This window comes from Belonocnema kinseyi, chromosome 2, assembly GCF_010883055.1.
Source record: "Belonocnema kinseyi isolate 2016_QV_RU_SX_M_011 chromosome 2, B_treatae_v1, whole genome shotgun sequence".
NCBI classification, from domain to species: domain Eukaryota; kingdom Metazoa; phylum Arthropoda; class Insecta; order Hymenoptera; family Cynipidae; genus Belonocnema; species Belonocnema kinseyi.
In genome coordinates this window covers 5,708,588-5,734,217 of record NC_046658.1, presented here as the reverse complement: position 1 = coordinate 5,734,217, position 25,630 = coordinate 5,708,588, and the positions used below count along the sequence as shown (strand labels likewise).

The window sequence follows — 25,630 nt, the reverse complement described above, 5'->3', positions numbered from 1 at the left end:
TAAATATGGTTTGGATGTTGTGTTTGTTGAGAATTCTTCCTATTTATTCTGTGACACCTTGGATGTAGGGTAGAGTGGTGGTCATTTTTCTCTCTCTTTCTTCCGTAGGTTGTGTTGACTTGCTTTTTGAGTGTGTTTCCTTATTGATTTATCAATTTTTTTGTTTGTGTAATCGTTCTGTATTAGCATTTTTTTAACGTTTTGTAATTCCCTTTTTAAGTTATCTTTGTCTGTTATGGAGACAGCTCTGTATACAAGGGAGTTGATGACCGATTGTTTTTGAGATGGGTGATGGTGGGAGGAGGCATGTAAGTATCTGTTTGTATGCGTGGGTTTTCTGTAAACTTCATGTCCTATTGTGTTATCAGATTTTTTGTAAACCAATACGTACAAAAAAGGCAATTTTCCGTTTTGTTCTATTTCCATGGCGAACTGGATATTAGTATGTAATTGCTTGATAAAATCGAAAAACTTATTTAGTTCATCTCGTCTATGTCGCCAGATGACAAATGTGTCATCAACGTAACGGAGCCAGAATTCTGGTTTAAGTTTGGCTTGGTTAAAGATTTTAGTTTCTAGATGTTCCATAAAAACATTGGCTATTACAGGTGAGATAGGGGATCCCATTGCTGCCCCTGAGGTTATTATGGATATAATACCAATCCGATTTGGCTTTCCGTTCTCCCGGATTTAAAAAAAAAAACTTGATTGGCTAATCAAGTTCGACCAGTCCCCACGGTGGGGCGCTCTGGCCAATCACAGGCATCGTAGAAAGTATACCTAAGAACATCATGACCTGATTCCTCAGTTTCAGGTCAGCCCTGAAGATGTGAACTGCAATCTTCACGAAACGTCGGCAAACAATTCGCAGTTTTTTACACGAGTAATACCCGAAATATCTCTTTTTATCAAAATGAATAATCGTGAAAGCACAAAATCTATTAATTCGAAGTTTCTTGAGCCCCAGTGTTTTTTCTTTTTAATTGTCAAGTTTTTTATATTTCAATTTTTTACTGGACTTTTTAATAATACGTGAAAGAGAAAGAACCAGTTTTGGCATAATAGAAAAAGTAAATATTGAGAAAATATAACTTTTCTAAAAGAATTGAAACAAAATTGTATACTTATTTGATTTTCTGGTAGTTTATGTTGGAGAATTTGGAAATTAATGGATGAGAAAGTTCTTAAATCATTTTTAGATTTTAATTTGAGGTAACTTAAACTAAAAGAAATTTAAAAAATTTTGAATTTATTTCTGTATTAGTAGTTTATAATTTCCAAGGCCGATGCACCAAAAATATAACGAGGTATGTTACATCCTACGAGATGTAACTTACCTTTTCCTTTATTTTATTCCAAGTGGTTTCTCTTTTTAGAATCTAATTTTAAATAAACTAGAGAACTGGGGTGAGGATAACTACCAGATACACCAAATAAATCAAATATGTTATAATATATAAAATTCGCTCTCTCGTTCCTTGAATCGAAGGTACCCCGGCCTTCTTTTGGCACCCTAACGGGTACCCGCAGGGGGTGGATGGCGCTGAATATGGCTCTGCAGGCTGAGATAGCAAGGTCAGCGTATCTGGGCTGCGTTGTCCCTTTGTGGCAGGTGTGGTCGACTCAGAGTTCCACACAGAAGCTATTCTTCGTAGATTTGTAGATTTAAATGGTTGACGGGCCAACACTGCTGGACCGGAGATTAGGGTTTCGAAGATTCTTTATAATCTGGATTTGTCTAACTGAGACTGAACTGAGACTGAACTGAGACTGAACTGAGACTGAACTCAGGCTGGGTTAAAGACTGAAGCTGGAGTATAATCGGCTAAACTGAAACTGAAACTAAACTGATTTCTGCTTCCGAATCCGCTGTATTTATTCACAAGATCCCTTCTTAGATTCCCGTAGGAGTGAGTGGTTTTAGAAGTAGGGATTCTTCTTGGTTCCAATCAGCGTTGTTAATCAATTAGGTAGAAGAGTGGTAAGACCCTAATTATCCAATGGGCGTTGATAATTATGTATATGCCCATTAGGAATCTTGATGTGCCCAAATATGGAGAAAGGCGCAGTTACCAAAATATATGGTATCCCTTCCTAGGTGTCCAAGTGTAAGCTATTATGATGCGTAGAAGAGTGTAAGGTTCGCGTGTGTCCTTTTGGTTGTGTATGAACGGCTCACCCTCTTATAGCTGTCATCTTTATTAAGCTGTTTATTGCTTTTAGATCTAAGATACTGGTCTCCGTCATAGAAATATGTAGATCAGAATAACTAGAGGATGTACATGTGGTATAGGTACCAGAATTTTGTAAACGTATGGGACAGAAAATCTTGTCTGTTTTCAGTCTTGGCTTGCTGATTAATTTATGGCTTTTCAGTTAGTGTGTAGTCTGCTGGTTTTGTTAGCTATGCGAATATTTATGTGTATCGCTTATTTTTGTTTATTGTGATGTGTACGTACTTATAGGTACCAGCATATTGTGAGTGTACGAGATTGAAAATGCAGCTGCCTTTTCTGGTTTCTTCTCAATTAATTTATTGCTTTTTAATTAACGTGTGCCTGTTTTTTGTGCAAAAGATGATGTGTAGATTTTCTTGTGCTGTTGGGTTAACCCTACACTGTTGCGTCGTTTCTTTACAAATCTGATCTTCACAAATGATTTTAACAATACTAGGTTTTGTTTACAATAATAATTGGATGTTGAATATAATCCTTTAACTTGTTGAGTTATTATTAAATATAAATGTTATGTAATTATAATCCATGGTTTATAATTATTTATTACTAGTATAAAAGTGGCGGGACGTGACACTAGAGTTTAAATTATTTAAATTCACACATTTGCATAGATTTGCTCGTTGCATTTTGTAAGACGTTTAAATAAATGATGAATCCGGATGTGCGAATAGATTTCCAAAATAAGATAATCGAAAGCATAGATAGGGCAGCATGGGAGGACTGTAAAAAAACAAAGATATAGAGGGCGCATGAACAAAGTTACGGCATATCCTTGTTAGATGTACGATCAAAGTGTGTGGTACCGCAGTTATAGGAAGAATGTCTGGTGATGCGTGATGTAATGATGAAATTCAGGTTACCCAAAAAGCAAAGAGAGAAGCGTGCAGGAGAACTTTGAACATCGCAGGTCTTAGCAATGAGGAAAGAAATAGATGTAGAAATGATTATAGACACGAAAACAGAATATTGAAACGATTAGTTAAGGAACGTAAAGATACAATTAGAGCATAAGAAGAGATGAAAATACAAAACGACTTTGAAGGAAGCAAGAAATTGCTCTATAAAAAAAGAAAGGAAACAAAAGTACAGAATTGGTCAACATGAGAAATAGTAGGGGAAATGGTTTCTGTGCATGTGTTGGCCTAGAAAAAGCTTTTGTCAAGGTAGAAAGAAGTAAACTTTGGGAAGTCCTGAAAGAGTATAGAGTCAATGGATGGCTCCTACAATCTCTAAAACAATATATACGGGTAGTAAAGCGAGTGTAAGGGTGAATGGGAAATTAAGTGACTGTTTCAATATTATTCAAGTAGTTAAACAAGGATCCGTTATGTCTTCATGGTTATTTATATTATTTATGGACAAGTGTTAAGAATGGCTCATTTCGACGAAGGGGGTGTGGATCTCGAAACAGTAGGGGTACGTGGTTCAGCGTTCGCAGATGATAAGGTTGTTATTGCAGAGTCAATCGAAGACTTACAAAGAATGTTGAATAAACTAGATGCAAGCATGAAGAGCCTGGGTTTCAAAATTAGGGCAAATAAAACAAAAACTATGGTGTTCGGAGGAAAGAGTGAGAAAACGCTATGCAATATTTTATGAAATGATGAGAGAATTGAACAAGTTGATAAGTTCGTATACCTTGGTAGCTTATTTACTAGGGGCGGGATGATAGATGAGGAATTAAATAGACGCATAAACGAAGGTAAGAAGGTTATTGGTAGAGCAGGTCCCCTTATCAGAAGTGAAAATATATCAAATAAAGCTACAATGGCAATACATAATTCTATATTTGTACTGTGTGTACTTTACTGTAGCGAGACGTGGACGTATCAAGAAAAAGATAAGAGTAAAATTAGCGCAATTGACATCAGATTCACGCGCATAATCTGCGGGAAAACTCTGATGGACAAAGTAAGTAACGAGATAATTCTAAAAGAATATGGTGCAGTACAGACGCTAGTATACACATGGGAAAGAAATCGGTTAGGATGGTTCGGGCATGTTGAGAGAATGTCAAATGAACGAATAACAAAACAAGTGTATCAAGGTAAAATAAATGGCAGCGTGTCCATTGTGACCGCGGACAGAATGGTCAGAATGTGTGAATGAAACTCTAGTTAGAAGAGACATAAGAAGTCACAGAAACAGGAGAGTCTGCATGAAAAAATGCATGGACATAAAAGAAGCTAGAGAATTATGCCAGGACAGGAAAGTATGGCGGCAAGTAGGTAATAAAAAGAGTATCAGTAGAGAGAATGACACTTGAAACAAAAGACCTTGGCCACTAGTGGACCCAAGTATGGAACCTTACATAAACACTTTTTAAGGATCTTCACTTGGGGTGATTGCTAGAGAGATTGATCAGCAACCTGGGTCGGAGCAGTGTTGCGAAAGGATCGAGTTACTTACATAAATAACACGAGAATTCTGGATCAATCGGAAAATTCTCTATCCCTTCCCCACATTACTCCTTTCCCCACCGATTGATTCACGCCTTCCCCGAAAGGGGAATGACTTAATGGTGTATTAATAATAAAAAAATGTTATAATACTGAAAATTCTTCTACATTTAAAATATTCATAATATTTAATAATATTTAAAATTGCTCGATGAAATAATGTTAATGATATTCGATTATTTACTATCCTTATATCTCACGCATCACTGCATCTTTATTAAATAGTATAAAATATGACACATTTTGTTTAAATATTAGGTCGATATTTTGTTATCGTTTGAACAACAGGTATCTTTAATTACAGATTATGTTAATACAGTTAGTTAAAGCTAATAGAATAGTGAAATAATAATATTTACGATGTTGCGGTATGAATAACGTGCACTGCACAATGAGCGCTTCAGAGCGCATTTGAACAATCTATCTGAAATAATGTCTCAAGACCAAACGGGCGTTTAACGTGTGTACACAAGAAAGGAAGAAACAGGCTTAGATGTGCACGTGTCCTCACATATCATTCCCAAATATTCCCGGTAATAAGCGTAGAATAGAGTAAAATTAATATTTTCAGATTTCAAGGCAAAAGTGAAGATTATTATATTATTTTTAATGCGCGATTTTTTCATCTGTCTAAAATGCTACGTTAAGAATAAGATACCTCCTAAACTTATTCACTTCTATTTCCATAGCGACCGCCGCACAGTTTTCTATTCTCCCAAAGAGAACGTGTTTTCAATATATTTAATTCCTTCTAATTGCACCGGTAACGCACCTCACAGAGATATTTTTTATTCCTCAGAAGTGGTAATATTTTGATTTTATCTTATTCCTTCTAATAAGTTCACAAAATGTGTGTAATAATTTGCTTTAATTCCTTCATGCTTTCGTTAAATTTTAGTAAGGCGATTGAGAGGAATAGGATTTGCACTTTTTCTTTTCCTGTTGGGGGATTTTTAGGCGGAAGAAAAATCGCGTATTCATAGGAATACAAATTCTTAATTTTTCTGAATGCAACGCTTGTTACGGGGTAACTTTTGAAGGATTTGTTCGATCAGGTCAGCCTTTGATACACTTATCAAGGTTTCCTAAAATTAAGGTTAAGTTCGTTAAGCAGAAGGGCTTCTTCAAAATTTAAATCACAATTTTTTGTGAGTTTTAGAAATTTTTGTAAAATTTTCCGATAAACGGCACAAATACTTGAAAATTATCCTTATGGCATCTTTAAATTAGAAAAAAATTCAAAAAGTTATATGCTTTTCAAAATTTTGAAATGTTTAAAAAAAAAAGAGAAAAATTTTATTGATAGGTTAAGAAATATCAATCAAAACTTCTACTAGATATAAAATATATATATTTGAAAACTATTCTCATGAAATTTCTTAATTAGATACAAGCTCAAATAGAAGGATCATTTTCAAAAATATGCAATTTTTTTTTAAAGAGATCTGTAAATTTAAAGCGTTGTTTTTAGTCGATTGGAACAAGATTTACAAATCATCTTGATGAAGTTTTTTAATTGGACACAAATTATCGAGCGCGAAGGCCGAGTTTCGCAAAGAGAATGTAATCGTTAAAGCCGTAAGTGCTTTGAAAACCTTCTTTAAAGACAAATCGAAAAAATTTCAGTTATAATTTATGGCTTTAATTCCTCAGAAGTTTAAATCAAAGTTTTCGATATAAGTTGTATTATTAATGATTTTTGAAAAAATGTAGCCTTTTACATTTTCCCCTATTGGAATAAAAAAAGTTAGCTATTAAAGATTTATATTTGATATTTTTGTTACGAAATATATAAACTTAAAAATAAGTACCCATAGTATCTTATGTATTTTACGTAGGCGGAATTGAAATATCACAACAGCTTCAATTGCAAAATTCATCGCTAGGTCGATTCTTATAAATTTTTGTAAACCTACTCTAAAACACGAGGCTTCTTTTATTTACATTCACCAGAGATGTAAAATTCAATAGATTTTTTTTACTCAACATTTTTTTAAGTATCAACTTTTTCAATAACACAGCACCACAAACAAAAGTTTCTACAACACGAGCCCGCAGCCATCTGGGCAGATCAAGGTAAATTAAAGGTCGAAATAGAGAAACCCATTGGATCAGAGAAAACCTCTACTTTCAGACGTTTTTGGTGTCGTTGAATCTGAATCCGGTGTCATTCTGGCTCCACGAGGTTAGGGTTAAGGACGCGTAAAGGTCACAATTGTCTGTTCTAAATTGGATTGCCCAGAAAACCTGAAGAAAACATCTTTTTGTCATCCTGTTTAGTAAGGCTTTGTATTAGATCTGCCTTATCGTCAGAAGACGACAAATGACTAAGATGAGTTGGTTCGTGGAATAACAAAAGTTTCACTTGCAACAAAAGGTCATGTTTATTTGTGACGAGCTAGTTACTACTTGCTTCAGAAATGAATTACCCGTAATGGACGACGTACAGTTGCGACGAGGACACCATCAGATGTTTACTTTCAGAACACACATTAGAATTTGATGCTAGTTATTTCGATCGCCATTTTACATTACAATAAAACGGCACATACACTTATCTGTCTCGGCAATTACAACTTTCCCGGTCATCTACCAGGCTATGCCTCCCAGGGTAATATTTTAGTTAAAGTGCCCGCTTCAGCGGTGCGAGTAGCGCGAATAGTCAACGGAAGATTGGCAGGGTTGTTGTATTTAGAACATACATTGTTTTCATAAAGTTTATGCTCGAGACTAACTAAAACGTAAATATCATTATTAAACAAAAGAGTACTCTTTTCATGCAAATATTTTTGAAATTCAGACTCGCAAATGTAAGCAATTGTATTAAAGTGTCAGGATGAACAGAGTATCGATATCGAAATCTGTGTGCTACAACGGTTTTAGGTGATGAAGGACTGGAGCGACTTGGAGGAAAGATATCAAGATATTCGGGCGCGAGACCCAGTTAAAGCAGACGAGTTTAAGCGATGGATGACTACAAAATTCCAAGAAACAGTTGCAGCTCTGGAAGCAAGTGGTGCTGCTGAAAAGCACCAATTAAGTGCTGTGCATCAGCAGAGAGTTCAGGTATTATTTTTCAACATTATTATTTGTCATAAGTTAACAATATAACCAGAGGTCTATACAAATCATGTCAATGGATGATAAAAAAAAACACCTATGACAGTTTATATTAATATATCCTTTACTGCTTTTATAATCTTTTACTGCTAAACACTTAAAAATCCACTTGCTAAACTTTTGGCCCATCTGAAAGTTGGTGCTATTATATTTAAAAAATGTCAATTTTTTGGACATGAGTACATAATATTCTGCCGCCTGGCAGTTTGAGGATTAGTTATTTTTCTTGAAAGACAATCAAAGATCTACTTGTCGGACGTTTTTTCGGGTTACAAAATACTGCTACAGTGGTTGATTATTGCCCTTTTTTTTGGAGGATGAGTGCATGCTTTTATATCGTGTTGTTGTTTATAAAAAGCGTTTCATTATCGTAACATAATGGTGAATTTTTATATTTGAATTTGAATTTTTAAAGCATTGGCACACATATAAGGTTTTTAAGCGTTCTAATGCTACATGAGATATTCTGGATCTAAAGAAAATCGAAATATTTGTAGGAAAGAGTAATTTATTAGGATTTTATCGAACAGTACTCGTGTAAAATTTATACGTGTTATGTTACATTTAACTGTCAATTTTTCACTGTTTCTGCGAATAATGATATTTTCGTAATAACATATAAGGTGTTAACAAAATACATAACGCTACGCTCGCGCTTTGCACTTTATAATTTATTTATTTCATACTACACATTTTTTTTTTAAACAGGAGACCAACATTGTCACCAGCAATTCTGTGGAGATTGTTTCAGTGCAATGCCTAAAATAAATGATGTCTGATTCAGGGTAAAGATTTTTAATTATAAAGCAAATAATAGTTAAACAGTTCAAGTTAAACAGTTAAAACTAAACAGTAAAAAGTTACAGATTCTTTTATATTCCGGGAAGAGCAAGAGATATTGATTTGGATAGTACTCTATGAATTCACTATCGTAAAGCAATTTTTATTTTTATGACAGCAATGTCTACGAAGCAGGGAAAGTGGGATCTGGAAGCCGAGAGGAGAAGGACTAACACATTGAAAAGTAAAAAATTATTAGCAGGAATGTTTATTGCCACTTACATTGGTAGCGAAATCACAAGGCCATGACTAGAGGATGATGTTAGATGATATGGTTTAATTACAAACTGTTGACCTTGATAAGAGCCGTTGCTGGGTGGTTCTTCGAAAGTTCTTCTGGGAGAAGATGAACCGCACATCGAGATTGTTTTCATCACCATAATTTAAATTGTTATCTCATTTATAAATTTCCAAGGCGCCTGACCCTTACAGGGTCAGCTTCTAAAAATAATTAAATATATACTGGCGGCAAAATTCTTCCTGAAAATTGATTCAAGTCACTCAACTTAAAATCAACTACTTGAAATACGATGTGACGGTTCAATTTCCGACTAGCTCAACTTCCAGAAATTTCTTAGGTGATCCCGTTGCGTCCCCTTATAAACCTTAAGCATGAACCCATAACCCTTCTCATATGGAGAGGAACGCAGTTACGCTGTTGACTAATATTTTAGACTCATTGATGCACAACTGCCTGCGGGTATTACACGTTTCCCCGCAACCGCAGGGCAGTGGCAAATAATAAAATAGAAATCTCATTATCTTATCCGCACATATGACAAAGGGGACTTTCTTTAAGCCCAATCTCGTGTATGTAGTACCGGAGGTTTCCGTGTCCTATAAACATTTCTGTTAGGACTTTTATTTCGTTCTTTTCGAGTTTGAGTAATTTCTTCGCTCGCTGAGAGTATAGCTTTGAGCCCAAGAGTGTCTTAGCCTATTTCCAAACAAAGACTAAACCCCACTCATTACGACGTTCCTCGGTCAGTCCACTATTAGTACCTCCAGTGACTAACCTGCTAGAAAAGCCTATAGCTGGCTTAGGTCTAGTAAAATTTCTTTTTTCTGCTAGTTTTGATAGCGTGTCCGATCTCTCATTGTCCTTGATGCCGCTGCATACAGGGATTCAAAGCAGAGTCACCCTGTTGTCTGTCGCTAGCCTATTCAGTGCCTCAAAGCACACCCAAAATATTAGCGACGTGGTCGTTGTTCAATTCAGTTCGTAATAGCAGATCTACTGTCTGAGTGGATACGAATGTTTCTTTTATTGCTATACTCTTTTGCCTTTTAGGCACTTTGGAGCATGGCTATAATCTTAGACTGTAGAACTGTGGCGTAGGACCCCATCGCAGTTGTGAAGCTTATACACCGGCTCCTTCGTTTTCCTTGCTCCTAGAGCCATCAGTAAACCACTTTTCTCCATCACTGGGCAGGTTTTCCTTACCGTTAAACCATTCCTCTGTCGTGGATAGGCTAACTTGATACTTCTTGTTGAAGAGGTAGCGACGAGTGGACATTTGGTCCCTGAGCATGCTCACTGTCGACATCCTCGTGATATCAACTGTTATCCGCTCTACTGTCCAGATACTGTTATCGCATACCATATTTAATCTACAGGCCGCCTTCGCAGCCATGGCCTTTACGATGAGATGGAGGGGCTCCAAAACCTATAAGTGACCCCAGAGCTATCGTGGGTTCCGAATTCGAGACACCTGTGATGCCTCTCAGAATCAGTACCCTGATCCTTTCCAATCGAGACTTTGCAGTAGACAGTTTAACGCTGCCCACCAGACCACCACCGCATAGGTTAGCCTAGGTCGCAGGATCGCTGTGTAGATTCACATGAGCGTCTCCAGTTTCAAGCCCCATCTTTTCCCTATGGCTCTTTAACAGTGACAGAGAGTCGCTACTACCTTTTTGCACTTATTTTCCAGCTTTTTGTTTCATGACAGGTTCCAATGTACTCGTGGTTCTCCACTTATACCTTATGCTTATACTTATAACCCAAGATCATACCAGCCCTAACAAGTCTTACAATCGGCCCTATAATGATCTCACAAGCCCTCTGTAAGAAGACTGGATACATGCCATCTAGACCAGAAGACTTGTAAGGACTTAAGAATTTCAGTGTCCACCTGATCCTGGCTGGGGTAACAATCTAGATGGCTAGCCGCTGTTTCGAGCCCAGTTGGGCCACATGCGGCTTTGATTGCCTCGGATGTGCCGTCCTCTCTTCTTCTAACTTTTCAAAGTCCGGAAAATGTGCCTTGATCATGTTAGTCAAGGTATCGCCGCGTTAAACTCTGAGTATCTCCAGCCGGACAATTTCAGAGCGCCGAGTATATCATTCGGATTTCAAGAAAGCAGCTTATCCAATCTATCCGCCCCTGCTCCTTTCTCGATGTCTGTTCAAAAGTTGGTTTTACCAGTACTGTTACATCTGAACCTCTCTCTGGGTTCCTCGTGAAGCTCCTCGAGTATCCCAATCCACCATTATGTCTCCCCAGCCTTTTGGACTCTTGAAGGTCGATAAATAATTTCATAAATGGATTTGATGGCTTCCGTGAAAATCTCGGCCGCCAGCTCCATGGTATCCACGTCTCTAATTTATCTGGGCACCTCTGAGAGTGCACTTCTTAGTTCCGTGGAAAACTGATCCCATTCCATTCTTCTTGGATTTCGGGCCTATTTAGGGCCCGTAAGTACAATAGTTTATAACTCTAACTCTATCTGTGAGTGATCTAAGAGAGTGGCCTCATTTGAGACTCTCTACTTCATAATGTTGCATTGTACCTCAGCAGAAGAGAAAGAACTCTGATCTTGTGGCATTCCACCAATGTGTACGTAACTCCTTTGATGGATTTGTATTAATGTAATATGGACAGTAAGCCGATCCCATGATTAGGCTTCCTATTCCTTTTAGATCCGTGACTAACACAATCAAATCTCTAGAAGATAGCTTGAGCGGTGGGATGACGTTGACTCCCTTCACCAGTATGCATGCCCTTATATTGGCCGCCTTGGGCTCCCTGTAACAAAAACCAACCCCCCCCCCCCCCCCCCCCCCAACCCCTAATGGTATCTCGAACTAACCAGGGTTCCTGGAATAGCGAGGTACCTGTGTGCCTCGCAGACATGCCTCCCTGAAAAACTGCAGATGCGCCTTTTCTGCAATGCAAGTTAATTTGGGTAATTGTTAGCCGGGAGTAGTAATTTAGATTTTCTCCCGATCTTCCTGTACACCGACAGGCTCCTCCTGCCCGTGGCTGGCCACTGTTGAGTTGACTTGTCCAAACTGGTAGACGGGTCTGTAACCAATTATGATAAAGAACAAATCCTAACGGGTGAATTTGACGAGCGAAACCTTCTTGATGAGAGGCACAAAATTCCACTACAGGTGGATAAGTTTTGCAAATGTTCCTGAAGATTTTCTAAGATAATTAAGAAAATAAGAAATATTCTAATGTTAACATTGTCTCCCGATCTGAGATAGCGTCCTGATGTCCTCTTCTTATCGGTGATGTCCTCAGAGATTATGTGTCCATGACACCAAGATTCCAACCGTATTACATATATAAGACAGACAGTGTAATAAATTGCAACGTCACGAACGATAGAGCGATAAACGAGCCATATCAGGTATGGTATCCACTATAAAGTTCTCTACAGGATCGTATAACGCGGCGAAAAGAAAAATATTGACGTAGATAGATAAAAAATAGAATGAGATGGAAAAAAGAGGGCATTGAAAAAGATAGGCATTGATAGATGTATGATTCGATTAGGCAGGAGAAAGGATAGCGAAAAAGATAGACGGAAATTTAGATTCGGAGAGAGGCATACAAACAACGAGGTGCATAGATCAAGGATGGGATGAGATAGAGAAGAGGGCAGTAAAATAGACAGACAGGAATTTAGGTCGAAAAATAGATAAAAAAAGATAATAGTTGCTTGATAAAGAATAGAATAAGATAGAAAAGAGGAGATTGGCAAAGATATACGGAAGTTTAGACTAACAGAAAGATATTAAATGATTGATATTCATAAGTGTATGATAGGATGAGATGAAGAGGAGATTGAAAGGATAGAGTAGAAGTTAGCTTGACAGGAAGATAGTAAATATATAGGTTGATAGACCAAGTATAGGATGAGTTATAAAAGTTGTTATGGAAAAAGATAGATGTGAAGTTAGATTGACAAAAAGATATGATGACATATTATTGATTGTGATGTAAAAATCACATTTCATCATCCTCTCAGTATAGGTCATCACCGAAAGCTTTGTATGAAGTGTAAAACTAAAACTTATAAGATCAGTATTACAGATATTAATCATAGAATAAATATATCTTCAAGTTTGAATGGTTGAAGGAAACCTATTATAAGATTAAATACATTCAAAAACCAATTAAAAATTCCTTCTAAATTTATCTGATAAAGAAATTCCGAGCAATGTAGGATATTTCCTAAGTTTAGGTACTAAAATTAATCTTATTCGAAGTGGAAAGGGAACTATATTTAGATCCCAGATTTCTCACAAACTTTTGTTATATTTAAATAGTAACTAGAGCAGATAAAGGTAACATGACGATCGCCATGAACAAAACTGATTATCTTGATAAATGATATACTCTCTTGTCAGACCCAGAAACTTGTACCAAACTCAAAAAAGATCCCACTAACATTATAAAAAAGAATCTGAATTTAATGATTGGTAAATTTCAGGAAAGTGGTTAGCCTAAGGTCCATAAACCGGAAAATCCTAAGAGATAAGTTATTTCTTTTCTGGATCTCCTTTAGTTTCATTATCTAAATTCAGCAGTCTACCTTTAAAGCAAATAATTAAAAAATAACACTTGTTAAAACCAGCTGGGATCTTATTGATAAAAGCAAAAATTTCAACATACCAAATAACTTTAAATTGGTTCCGCTGGATGTTAAATCTCTTTTTTTTTGAATATTTCTAAAGATTTGGTTTTAAAAATCATTACACTATATTGGTACAAATTCAGAAAACTTACGAAATTAACCGTTAAACAATATTTATAAATCGTTGAATTTTATATAGACAATTCTTATTGCAGTTTTCAAAATGAATTTTTTTAATAGAAGTTCGGTACCTCTATGGACTCTCCGTTATCTAGTGCAATTGCAGATCTGGTTATGGAAAAACTGAAGCTTGATGTATTAAAGTATCTTTCTTTTGTTTATGTTTTCTTCTACAGGTATGTGGACGCTGTTTTCACATGCGTACATAAATATAAAATTGATCAATTATTCTTAGAGGCTTTAAATAAATACTATCGCAGTATCCAGTTTACTATTGAAAAGTTTCAGCTATTTTAGAGATGCCAGAACCTTCTAATGCGGAGAGAGTTAAGTCATTTATTAGTTGAGTAACCTATACCCGAAGGTTTATTCCCAGTTTGTCTAAGCTTCTAACTCTGTTTTATAAAATACAAAATCCTGGGGCATTTCAATTGTAAAAAGAATATGGCAATTTTTTCGAAAAAAGAAACAGAAAATTTATTGTAAAAGGAATTTAGCTCATGTTGATCCGGAGTTACCCTTGAAATTGGAATGTGATGAATTTTAAGTAGGTGTGGGAGCAGTTTTATTAAATTTTATACAAAGATAGTTTCGAAAGACCCATTTTTTTGCGCTTATTCTTCGAAATATCTGAAATAGATTTCAAAAATACTATTGAGAAGATTCAGTAATGTTCGGCACGATTTGGGTTGCCTAAAATTATTTTTAATGATAAAGGAACTCAATTTACTTCAGCTGAATTTAAGTTGTTTTGCAATGTGCATAACATTATTTACAGAATTTCAGCACCCTGTCATCCTGCTACCATTGAAAACGCAGAAAAATCAGTGGAATATTTTATGAGCAGAGTTTTAAAAGCTTTCGCAAACACAACAATAAGAATTTAAAAACTGTAACTTTGATTAATATATATCTAGCATCGTACTGAAATTCACCACATTGCAGTACGGTGAACCGCCAGCGCAGAGGGTATTGTTCTATAAGTCTAGAACCAAACTAAGTTTTCTAACGAAGTCGGTTTTAGAAAATGTGCTAAAAAGACAATTTGCGTATTCACATGTAAATAGAAATGTAATTATTGAAAAAGGAGAGATTCTGTGTTTTAGAAATAACAAAAATTCTGTGACACTAGTATGTCAAAATCCTAATTTTTTAAATGACAAATTAGGCTGCTCATGTGCCAATGGATTATGTGAATTTTGTTTGAATTTAAGGAACGATTTTTAACTGTATCTCGTATGGTTTCAAAGAATATAATTAAGAAGTGACAGGTTTAAGTTGTGTTTTTATTTTGAAACCTCATTAGCTCTCCCGGTAAAGGTTTGAAACCATTCAATGACGGTAACAAATTTCTATTTTCAACGAATCAAAGTCAAGCTACTATAAAATTGAATCCTACAACATCGCTAGGGACTTAACAAGCTTTACAGTTTAGGCTGAGTTTGAGGTCACTAAACGAAACAGACCTTTTCAATAAGACACAAACGAACCATCGTTGTTTGGATTAGCGATACCGACAGAACAGTTGGCGGGAAAAACATTTCAATTAAAACTTGTAACTACTTAGTCTTGTGCAGATACCGGAAACTAATTATTTTTAACAATTTAAAATTTTTGAATATCCGATTATCAATAGCAACTATCATAAGTATCGTATAGATGAGATACATTCTCCTTATGATAAAGTTTTACGCAAATAAGTAGAGTGAGAATAGTAAAAAACTAGTCAAATGTAAACATTTTTTATTCAAAAATTAACAATATAAACAGTTAGCAAAGTGAAAAGTGACTCTTTTGAAGATTCTCAATTGATACATTATAGACATAATAAATGTGATTGATCATGGAAGACTCTGGTCCAAGTACTTTAAAAAATAAGAGAAGGGTTTTTAAATTCTGCGTTGCACTATCAATGTTACCTTAAATTTTGCTGCAACTAAAAATAAATTTAAACTTGAAAAACTGAACCATTAAGCATAAAAACTAAGTAAATTCAATGATTAGTGACAACTAAGGGTAGAATTATAGTAGCTTTCAGCACACTAAATTTCTGAAATACAAGGAAATAAATTTAAATGTTTTATAAAAACCCGTTTATTAAGAGATTCTTATTAAAAAAGGAAGTAAAGACGATACAACACAACAAGAAACTACAAGTATGAGCGCAAATGCAAATATCGTTAAAGAAGTCCAAGTAAGTCAGATTATAAAATGTCGAATCGTACTAAGCGACCTAACCTTCGAGTCGCTAGAAATGTGAAAGCCCCTATTAAAAGTCAGCGAAAAATTTGAATGATAAAACAATAGGATAGATAGAAATAAAAGTAAAACTAGAGCAGGAAGTAACAGCATAGAAACTTTAGACGGGCCTGGTCTGATCTAAAGCGACAGAACAGTATCAGAGGATCCTTATGATCTCTCGAAAAACGCAGATGAGCAGGATAGGTCAGACAACTTTATTTCGTTGAATTCAGAATTAAAAGGACCGACAAGTGTAGCACATGTTAAAAAATATCGCTCTATATAGTTCTGGAACATAATGGTAGTAATATTTCAGTCACCATGTTTTTGGAAAATTATCGAATGGAAAAATAGTAGCAGCACAAGATATACTATAATCGACAATGCTGTTGGTACTAAGGTAGCAGGTTCTGCTCGGCAGCATATTCAAGTAATGGCAGGAATTGTTACAGATAGAAAACGGGATTCCATTTTTAGGCCGTACTATTGAATATTTTTGTCCGATTTTATGCATACGGTATCTAAATATTATTCTATTTTGCTGATCAGAACCAGCTTTTGAAAAAAATCTGTATGTTTCGTTCAATACTATTATTCATATAAGAGCAAGAAAGAGAAAAAAAAGATTTCTGAAAATAGGTTAACAATTGTAGTAATAATGGAAACGTTAAACTGCATACAAACGTGCAGCTTTGCCGAAAACTAGGCACCGACTTCTCAAATCTGAATAATAATTACTCAATGAAAACATACTGATTACGAAGTCTTATTGAATTCAAATAATAAGCCTCACTGAATGAATGATCAGTTTCATAGTTAACATTGTGAGAAAAGTTTACTAAAGAAATTAATAAATAACTTCTTTCAATAAAAATCATACTTTAAAGATATCGCTCAAAATTATTCGAATCTTTTAATTTTCGAATCTCATCATCTAAAAATGATACCGGCTCCCAGTAGAACCGCGATATATCAAATCTATGTCCACGATCTATGTCAAATCTATTCTCACGACCGTGAGAAGGGGCCCAAGTATGACACATTTTTGCATCCATCACGCAGGTGCATTGGCATATTTTCCAGACGTAGGTATAGTTTTATGGGTTAAAACTAATGATAGTTTCGCACCTTCAAGAGCACCAAGCACAAAGATAATTACTTCAACAGAGTATTTTTGGTGCAGTTGTTGCTGCCTTCCATTCAGGTCTTGATATCTCTCTTTCTTTTCCTTCTCCATGGTTGAACCTTCAAGCCTTCCAAAATACAGATGATAATTTCTATAAGCGGTTGAATCAAAAGCTTGACAATAGTCAATCCAGGCCATAGACAAGGAGCGCTGATGGGCGGCTGCGTCTTTACAAATGCACCTGTTGATCAGCAGGTTCTCTCGGCAGACTGCAACACCTTTTTTCGAGCCAAGCTGTTCTTAAATCTCTTTTCACACAGGCTCAGTTCTTCAAATAATCCTGCTGTTTAGTACAGCTGTAAAGATTTTATACAGAGTGTTCAAACTTGTTATTGGCCTGTAATTATCTGGTTTAGACAAGTTGACGTTTTTAGGTTGGAATGTAGTAGGTCCTAAAACCAGCCACTCTTTAATAGGCGTTTCCGAAGGTGAACATGCGATGCAGATGTTAGTGTGTAAAAGTAAACTTCTTCCACCAGAAGTTCTTACTACATCTGGACCTGCAGTGGAAAAGTTCTTCGTACCCCTCAGTGCTTTTATTATCTCTTCAGCAGTGATTGATGGCAATTCCTCCCTCTCTCCCTCATTCGTATTCTCCTTCTTTCGTTAGATAACACCCGTATTTTTTTCAACAATATGCTGCTTGATTGTCAGCAGCTTTAAGTTGTTCAGTGTGTAATTGAAGATCCTCAGTTCTTTGGCGAACTTGCGAATCATTTCCGTGAACTGGCTACCAGATGTTATGCAATCAGTCACAAACTGAACACGGGACGCATTCTGTCTTGTCCAAATGATCTTCCTGTTCAAGTGATGCAAGCGTGTTGTGATCTTTCAATCCATCGTCGTTCTTAGCACTTGATTTAATGAGCCGAAGCTCCATACATTGAAAAATGTATGGCCTAGAGTTCAAACTTCTCCTAGGTATCAGCATGAAGGGAGGCATCCAAAAACAACAGGAATCTTTGATTCAACCTCTTATCGAATTATCATCTCTCTGTTGGAAAGCTTGAAGGTTCATCCACTCATAGTGAGGTGCATAGTGAGATTGATGCCCCTTTGTCAAACCAGATGTACTATCTCATGTAGAAACTGTCTTGTGATAAGGAAAAACGTCACCTTCCAGAATGAGCAGTGCCAAATTTTCTGGAATTAAAATTTTCGGAAATCAGTCTACGTTGCACACAGAAGGCCTGACTTCGTTCTCCAAGACTTCAAAGAACAAACTATATTTTTGATCTCATTCTCGACTCCTGTCGACTACAAAATCACTGCGAACGAGAAGGAGAAAGAGTACAGGTATCAAGACCTTAAAAGAGGGATGCAACAACTTTATAAAAATTAAAAAAAGTAATTAAAGTAATTACAGTAAAAAAGTATAAAAATACTGGCTAGAGATATCGTTGGTAGATTAAATTCTGGCACGCTCTTATCATCAACGAGTCTCAATATTCATTTTAGAAGCTGATCAAATGTCAATTCTGAAATCAGATCCATAGATAAAATTTCAAAAATAGAAAAAATTCTGAAAAATTTTGATTAAAAATAATGGCTAGAGATATCGCTTATAGATTTAATTCTAGTACCCTCTTATCATTAACGAGTTTGAGAATTCATTTTATTGGCTGATCAAACACTATTTTTAAATCAGGTCAAGAGAGAACACTTTCTAAAATAACGAAGTTTTTAAAAATTGTATTAACTAAAATTCAGTCAAGTCATATTGCTTGGAATTATCTTTCTGATACACCGTTATCATCAACACGTTTTAGTATTCATTTGAGGGGCAGATCAAACTCCAAGTTGGAAACCAGATCCAGAGATATCAATTGGAAAAATAGAAAAGTTTTTGAAAATTTAAGAATAAACATCATGGCTAGAGATCTCGCTTGTTGAATTATTTCTGAAACACTCTTACCATCAGCGAGATTCAGAATATATTTTAAGGGCTGATAAAACCTCATTTCGAAATCGGATCCAGAGAAAATATTTGATAAAATAACAAAGTTCCTAAAAACTTTGATATTTAAAATTCAGACAAGTCATTTCATTCACAATTAACTTTCTAATATATCCTCATCATCAACACGTCTCAGGATTCATTCTAGGGGCTGATAAAACTTTAATCTGGAATCAGATCCATGGATATCAATTTAAAAAATAGAACATTTTCTGAAAAATCGAAAATAACAATACCGGCTAGAGATATCGCTAGTTGATTCATTTTTGATACATTCTTATCATCAACGAGTTTCATAATTTCGAAATCAGGTTCAGAGAAAATATTTGATAAAATAATAAAGTTCCTAAACACCTTATTAATTGAAATGAAGAGCAGCCAAATCAAACTGAATCATCTTTCTTATATACTTTCATGATCAACATGTTTCAAAATTAATTTTAGGTACTGATCAAACTCCAATTGGGAAATCTGATCCAGAGGTAGCAATTTCAAAAATAGAAAAGTTTCTGAAAGCTGAAAGCTGAGCAGATCCCAATTTTAAAACCAGATCTAGAGAAAATGTTTTCTAAAATAACAAAGTTCGTCAAAACTTTTTAATTGATATTCCGACAAGTCATGTAGCTCTGAATTATCTTATAAAACACACTCATCATCAACCCGTTTTGGTATTGGATTTTGGGGCTAATCAAACTCCAATTTAAAAGTCAGACCCAGAGATACCAATTTTAAAAATTGAAAAATTTCTGAAAAAATTGAAATAAAAATATTGGCTAGAGATATCACTTGTGTGAAATTATTTTATAAAACAACAAAGTTCCGAAAAACTTTGATAATGAAAATTCGGAAAAGTCATAGGGATCCGAAATATCTTCCTTATACATCCTTATCTCCAACCCGCTTCAGGATTTATTTGAGGGGCTAATCAGATCCTAATTTTAAAATCAGATCCATAGATAGAAATTTGAAAAATTTCGAAAAAATTTGGAATAAATTGGCTGGCTGGAGATATCGCTTGTAGATTTATTTCTCATCCACTCTTATCATCAGCGAGTCTCAAAAATCATTTTAGCGGCTGATAAACTCTAATTTTGAAATTAGATCCAGAAAAAAGGTTTTCTAAAATAACAAAGTTCCTAAAAACATTCATAACTGATATTCAGACAAGTCATATCGCTCCCAATTATTTTTCGGATGGATACTTATTATCAACCCGCTTCAGGATTCACTTTTGGGGCTGATCAAACTCCAATTCGAAAATCAGATTTAGAAATAGCTATTTTAAAAATCGAACTCTTTGGAATGAAAATATTGGCTAGACATATCACCTATGATTTATTTCTGATACACTTATATCATCAATGCGTCCCAAAAATCATTATAGTGTCTGATCAAACTCAATATTGGGATGAGGTCTAGAGAATAGATTTTTTCAAATAAAAAAGTTTCTAAAAACTTTGATAATTACAATTAAATTTCCTGAATTAAATTTCTCAATTGAATTCCTCAATTAAATATCCTGAATAGGAGATAAAAATAAAATTTTCTGAATTAAATTTTATTTTGTATTTTAATGGGTTTCTGGGAATAGTTATAATATCGTACTTTAACCTTATTTTTGTATATTGTTTATAGTCCGTCAGGAATTTGTTTCTGATTTTCTATACGAAGTACTTGATTTTCTTTGTCGAATACTTTGATTTTACAGATATTTGTTGAGTTTCCTGGTAAGTATTCTCCCTCGAAATGAAATAATTGTTTCCATTTGTCGATTATCAAATCAGTTTTTGTTATAGCATATCTGAGATTTTTGTAAAAGAATAACAATTCCATTTATTTACCGGATAATTTAGATATTCTGCATGGTCCTTGTAATTTATGTGCTCCTGAATTTCCTCCGTTATCATATTCTCCTTCTCTAAACATTATTCTTGGGGGTCCTGATGTTTCTGACGAGATTTTACTTCTGCTGGTCTTTTTTGGTACTGTTCCAGTTAAAAATGTTATGGTTTTCAAAAACATTGAGATGCAAAACGACCAGGTTTTCCGCACTTGTGGCAGGACAGCTTGAATTTTTCGCTTAGTTAGGATTGGAATTTAGTTTTTTTTTAGGTACTTGGCTTTGTCTAAGTATTCTGCCTTTATTATTTACCTATTGCCAAGCTTCAGCTTCCAGTACTTCTTGCAGGGCTTTCGTTAAAGTGGTTGGTTTCATAGCTCTAACCTGTGACGAAATATCTTTTCTTAATTTCATTATGAATCTTTTGATCATGATGTTCTCTTCTATCTCTAGGTTCATTTTACTTTTCGTTCCGGAAGACTATTCTGGCCGTGCCGCGTATAGGAGGTCCTTACTAGCGTCTTTGAAAATAAGGCTGAAAGTTTAAACCGTGTTTCCTCCTTGTATAATTGCGTCCAATTTAGCTATGCAAAATTGAATTGAGCTTTGTAGTCTGAGGCTTGTTTCTGAAGCTGAGTATAATTCATCGTAACTTCCTGTTAAGATATGTCGTGTAGCTTGTTCGGTATTGTCTCTAATTTCTTTAGATACTACAAAGTCAAGAAGTAAGTCTGAATTGTCACAGCGTAATCGAGCTCTTCTTATGCTTTTGTCTATTCGTGGATACCGGCATCATTTGTTCCGTTCAGCACTTTAAGTGTTCTAACTATATTCTTTGCAAATGATAAGCAAGTGATTATAGAGGCTATATTATAGGAAGATGATTAGTTCGTTTTGTTGACATACTTCTTGATACTGGTGAATACGAAAGTGCGGTTTACTGAGAGATATGTTGTCTAATTTCCAACATCGGAAACTTGGCAGGTTGTGGGACCTGTTGTCTTATTCCTCGTCTAGGGACTTCAGTTTTTTGTGCGTCAGAATCTGAATTTTCGTCCGTTATAAGTGTTGCCGTTTTTGCAACTTGTTGCAACCCGTCTCCTTTTATGATTTCCATCGTTAAGTACGGCGAGTTCTTCTTTCATTCTAGAATTCTCGAAGCTTAAAGCTTGCATTTCTAAGCGCAGTTGCTGAACGGAATGTAAATTTAATGAAGAATCCGGTGCTATGTTCCTTGGAGATTGTGTTTTCGATGAGGGTTGAGTGTTGTTGTCGGTTGTCATTGCCGTAAGTAATAAATGAACATGGTCGTGTGATGAATCAGAAGTCTCGTCAGGATTGTCAGTCGTGTAAGCTACATCGTTTTTATCTCGATACTTTGGGTATGCCAGCGTGAAATGTATCGATCTCGCCCCTGTTACCTGATACATGTGATTACACTTTGCTTTGGATGTTTAGTCTTTTAATACAGTGTAATGCAAGATATAGTCTATTACAACTTGCCTCATTCCAATGTAGTAGTTTCTATTATTTTTTAGGAAAGGCAGTGGTTTGGAGTACTAGGAGTGTACCTTAGCGGAATTACAAAACTTTGCCTCGTCTAACGTGAAATTAACTTTGATTTCACGTTGTTCTCCTTGCTCAGATATCAAGGTAGACTTATTCTCCTTAAAATTCTATACGATTTATTTTTTATTTATATGTTTACTTTTTCTAAAGTTGGATGGCTTTATACTCTCTGTTTGGCAGCTGGGAGTCCGTGGATTTCTTTGTTGTTAACCTGAATTTGGGCCTTGGCCGATGTCTGGTCATCGGTCTTCCAAGCGTTGTTACGCAGATACGTCTTCCGTCTGATTACGGATCTCGTTCAATTTTTTAATTGCGGAAAACATATGTTATTTTCTGTATAGTGGCTACTCTGTTTATGAAATATTTTTAACCCCAGTATTCTTACTTTTCAGGTTGTCGGGTCACCCATTGGTTGATCCGGAGTTTAATAAGTAAATTTCGTAAAATACTTTTCCTTCTGGTTCTAAATAAATTCAATAGAATTCCTTTGCAGGATTCCTCACGAAAATTGCCTTTATAAGATTTATTTATTATATCCATGGATATAGAAGCCAATAGAGCAATCCTGGCAGGATCTCGAACATGTTAAGGGTAAACATGCTTGATGAGCTTTTTTGTGTGAACTCGAAGTCAATCTCTGACTTCGAGCGCTTTATTTGCGTTTATATGTAGAGTTATAGAACTAAGCTCCTCAGATAGGCGATGCTTTATATATGCTAATTAGTTGTAAAGTGACGTTAATTGTGTAACAAAATAGTTACCATTTACTAGCACTCGGCACAGCCCTGCAAGAAAGGGTTGCCGGGTCGTCGCCGAGATTAGGCGGAACCCGAGAACTGGTCTCTCATTATCTGTGCACCATGAGTGCTTTCTGTGCCACACTTGAATCGCTTCTTGAGAAACCTCGCCACAATGCCAGGACTCCTAGCCACCTAGGCAACCGGTTAACGATGTAAGCGTGTAACATAATTTTTACCATAAATAGGGACTCCGCGCAGTCCTACACGAAAGGGTTGCCTAGCCGCATCCGAGTCGAGGTATGAAAGGAGTTATAAAATCAACGATCGCGATATTTTAGAAAATTTAGAAGCGTTATTGATAGAAGATGCCAAACACCTGTTCGATAAATCAAAATTCTTGTAGAACACTATCCGATTTCTACGAATATTTCAAAAATGCCTATATCGATGAAAGATTTTCAGAGAAAATAAAACAAAAAATTAAATTTTGCAACCAAAAACGAACCCAAGACATTCCCTCACACCTGAGCGAAATTAGGACACTTTTTACTAAATTAGATTCTAGAAAAAGTCGCGAATGGAAATTACGCAGGGCTTATCGAATACATCGAATACAAAATATACACCAAATGTAATGATTTCGAAAGATTTGAGCAATTAGAAGATTTAGGTAAAGAATACGAAACTGAGCTGGCCACATCAAAATTTCAAGGGAAAGAATTACAAATTAATGAACCTAAAATTAAGGATAAAAATTAACAAAAGCGTCACAATAATAATGGGGATAAAAGTAATCCAGAGAATAATACAGATTTAACGAAAAATAAAAATGGTCGAAATGATAATCAAATCGGAAACCAAATTAATCAGGGTAAGAAGCAATACAGAAATCGATTTCCTTTCTCACCATTGGGATTTCCATCCCTACCTTTTTCAAATCTATATCAACAATATTTCAGACCTAGATTCCCACCTGGTTTCCAACCAAGATTTCAATCAAATTGCAAACCTGTATTCCCAAACAATAGACTAATATATCAATTCAATTCTGACAAAAAAATGTTAGCAATATTTAACTAAATTACATTAGATACAATTCAGATAAAAATCACAATTCTTATTTGCGCACAAGCGATACAATAAATAATAGTAATTGTTATCATTGTGAATTGGCGGGCCATTTTAGAAGAGAATGCCCATATTACACGTACAACCAGGGAAACTGGAAGGGCGGGTATTAGGACCAAATACAGTACAACCTAATACCGAAACGTCAAAATTTTTGAATTCTGATAAAGATGAAATAACAGAAACTCGTTTCCATTTTTAAGCCCGTCTCTCAAAAATTGATGGTTGCGAACGGCTAAACAGTCGATATAATTGGTTAGGTAGTAATCCCAATTATAATCGAAAAATGCGCAAACTATTTAATGTTCAGATTAGTCCCAAAACCTAAATCAGTAGGAATTTTAGGTACGAGCATGCTAAAGGCGCTCCAGATGATTCTAAGATATGACTGAGAAACTTGTTGGTTACCAGGGAGTCCCTCCACCCGCCACCCTATGGTAGCATATCCAAACTCGCTAACCCTTCCTATAACAGATAACAAGATAGAAATTAAATCTGACAGCTAAGATTTACAAGATGGTGAAATCTTTCTAGCACCTATCAATCCTGCCCAATGTTTAAAAATAAAAAACGCCCAAACTCCTGCAGCAAATGTTACAAAGGATATTCCTAGCTTAATAAGCATTCTTACAAGCAAAAAATTTGAACCGCTAGAGGGCATCCCTACCCACGGCACCAGCAGAGATTTAGTTAGTTTAAGCAAACCTAGAATTCGAAAAAGGAATAAGGATAATAAATCAGGAAAATTTTTTTAATAATAGTAAATACGAAGACACATACAAGGATAGCGATAGGAAATTGACAGGAATTAATAGGAAACTGACGAATGCAAAGAATCAATGGCGTCGATTGTATAATCGCTTACGTAAGTAGAAGTTTAAACAGCGCAGAATTTCGGTACTCAGCAGTTGAAAAAAATGCCTAACGGTAGTTTAGGCGATACGAAAATTTTGGTTATATTCAGAAGGCTACAGTTTGAAAGTAATTACGGACCACTTACTAGGCAGTCTGATAAGTACCTGAAAATTCTAAGAGATGGCATTAGTATTCACTAATGTGAACCATTTTCGTCGAGCTTGATCCTTCAAATGACGCCCGTCAAAACTTCAGCCATTTATGTTTACGCATTTACAAGTTACAGCACTGAGAAGCGACTAACCGAAAAAATCGCCGAAAAACGACCGCATTTGAAGAAGAAAAAACCGCTTTATCATCACGACAATGCGCCTGTTCATTCATGCTTAGTTGCACAAGCAAAATTGCA

The 25,630-nt window shown here is 35.5% G+C and overlaps 1 protein-coding gene across 1 annotated transcript in view; it reads left to right on the top strand.

The window, feature by feature from the left end:
* LOC117168237 (amyloid-beta-like protein) overlaps positions 1-25,630 on the top strand; it is a 383,494-nt gene that overhangs the window by 94,708 nt on the left and 263,156 nt on the right. Inside the window, exon 6 of the mRNA XM_033353726.1 lies at positions 7,580-7,762. Within this exon, the coding sequence (XP_033209617.1) occupies positions 7,580-7,762 (183 nt within the window). The remainder of the gene's footprint in view (positions 1-7,579; positions 7,763-25,630) is intronic.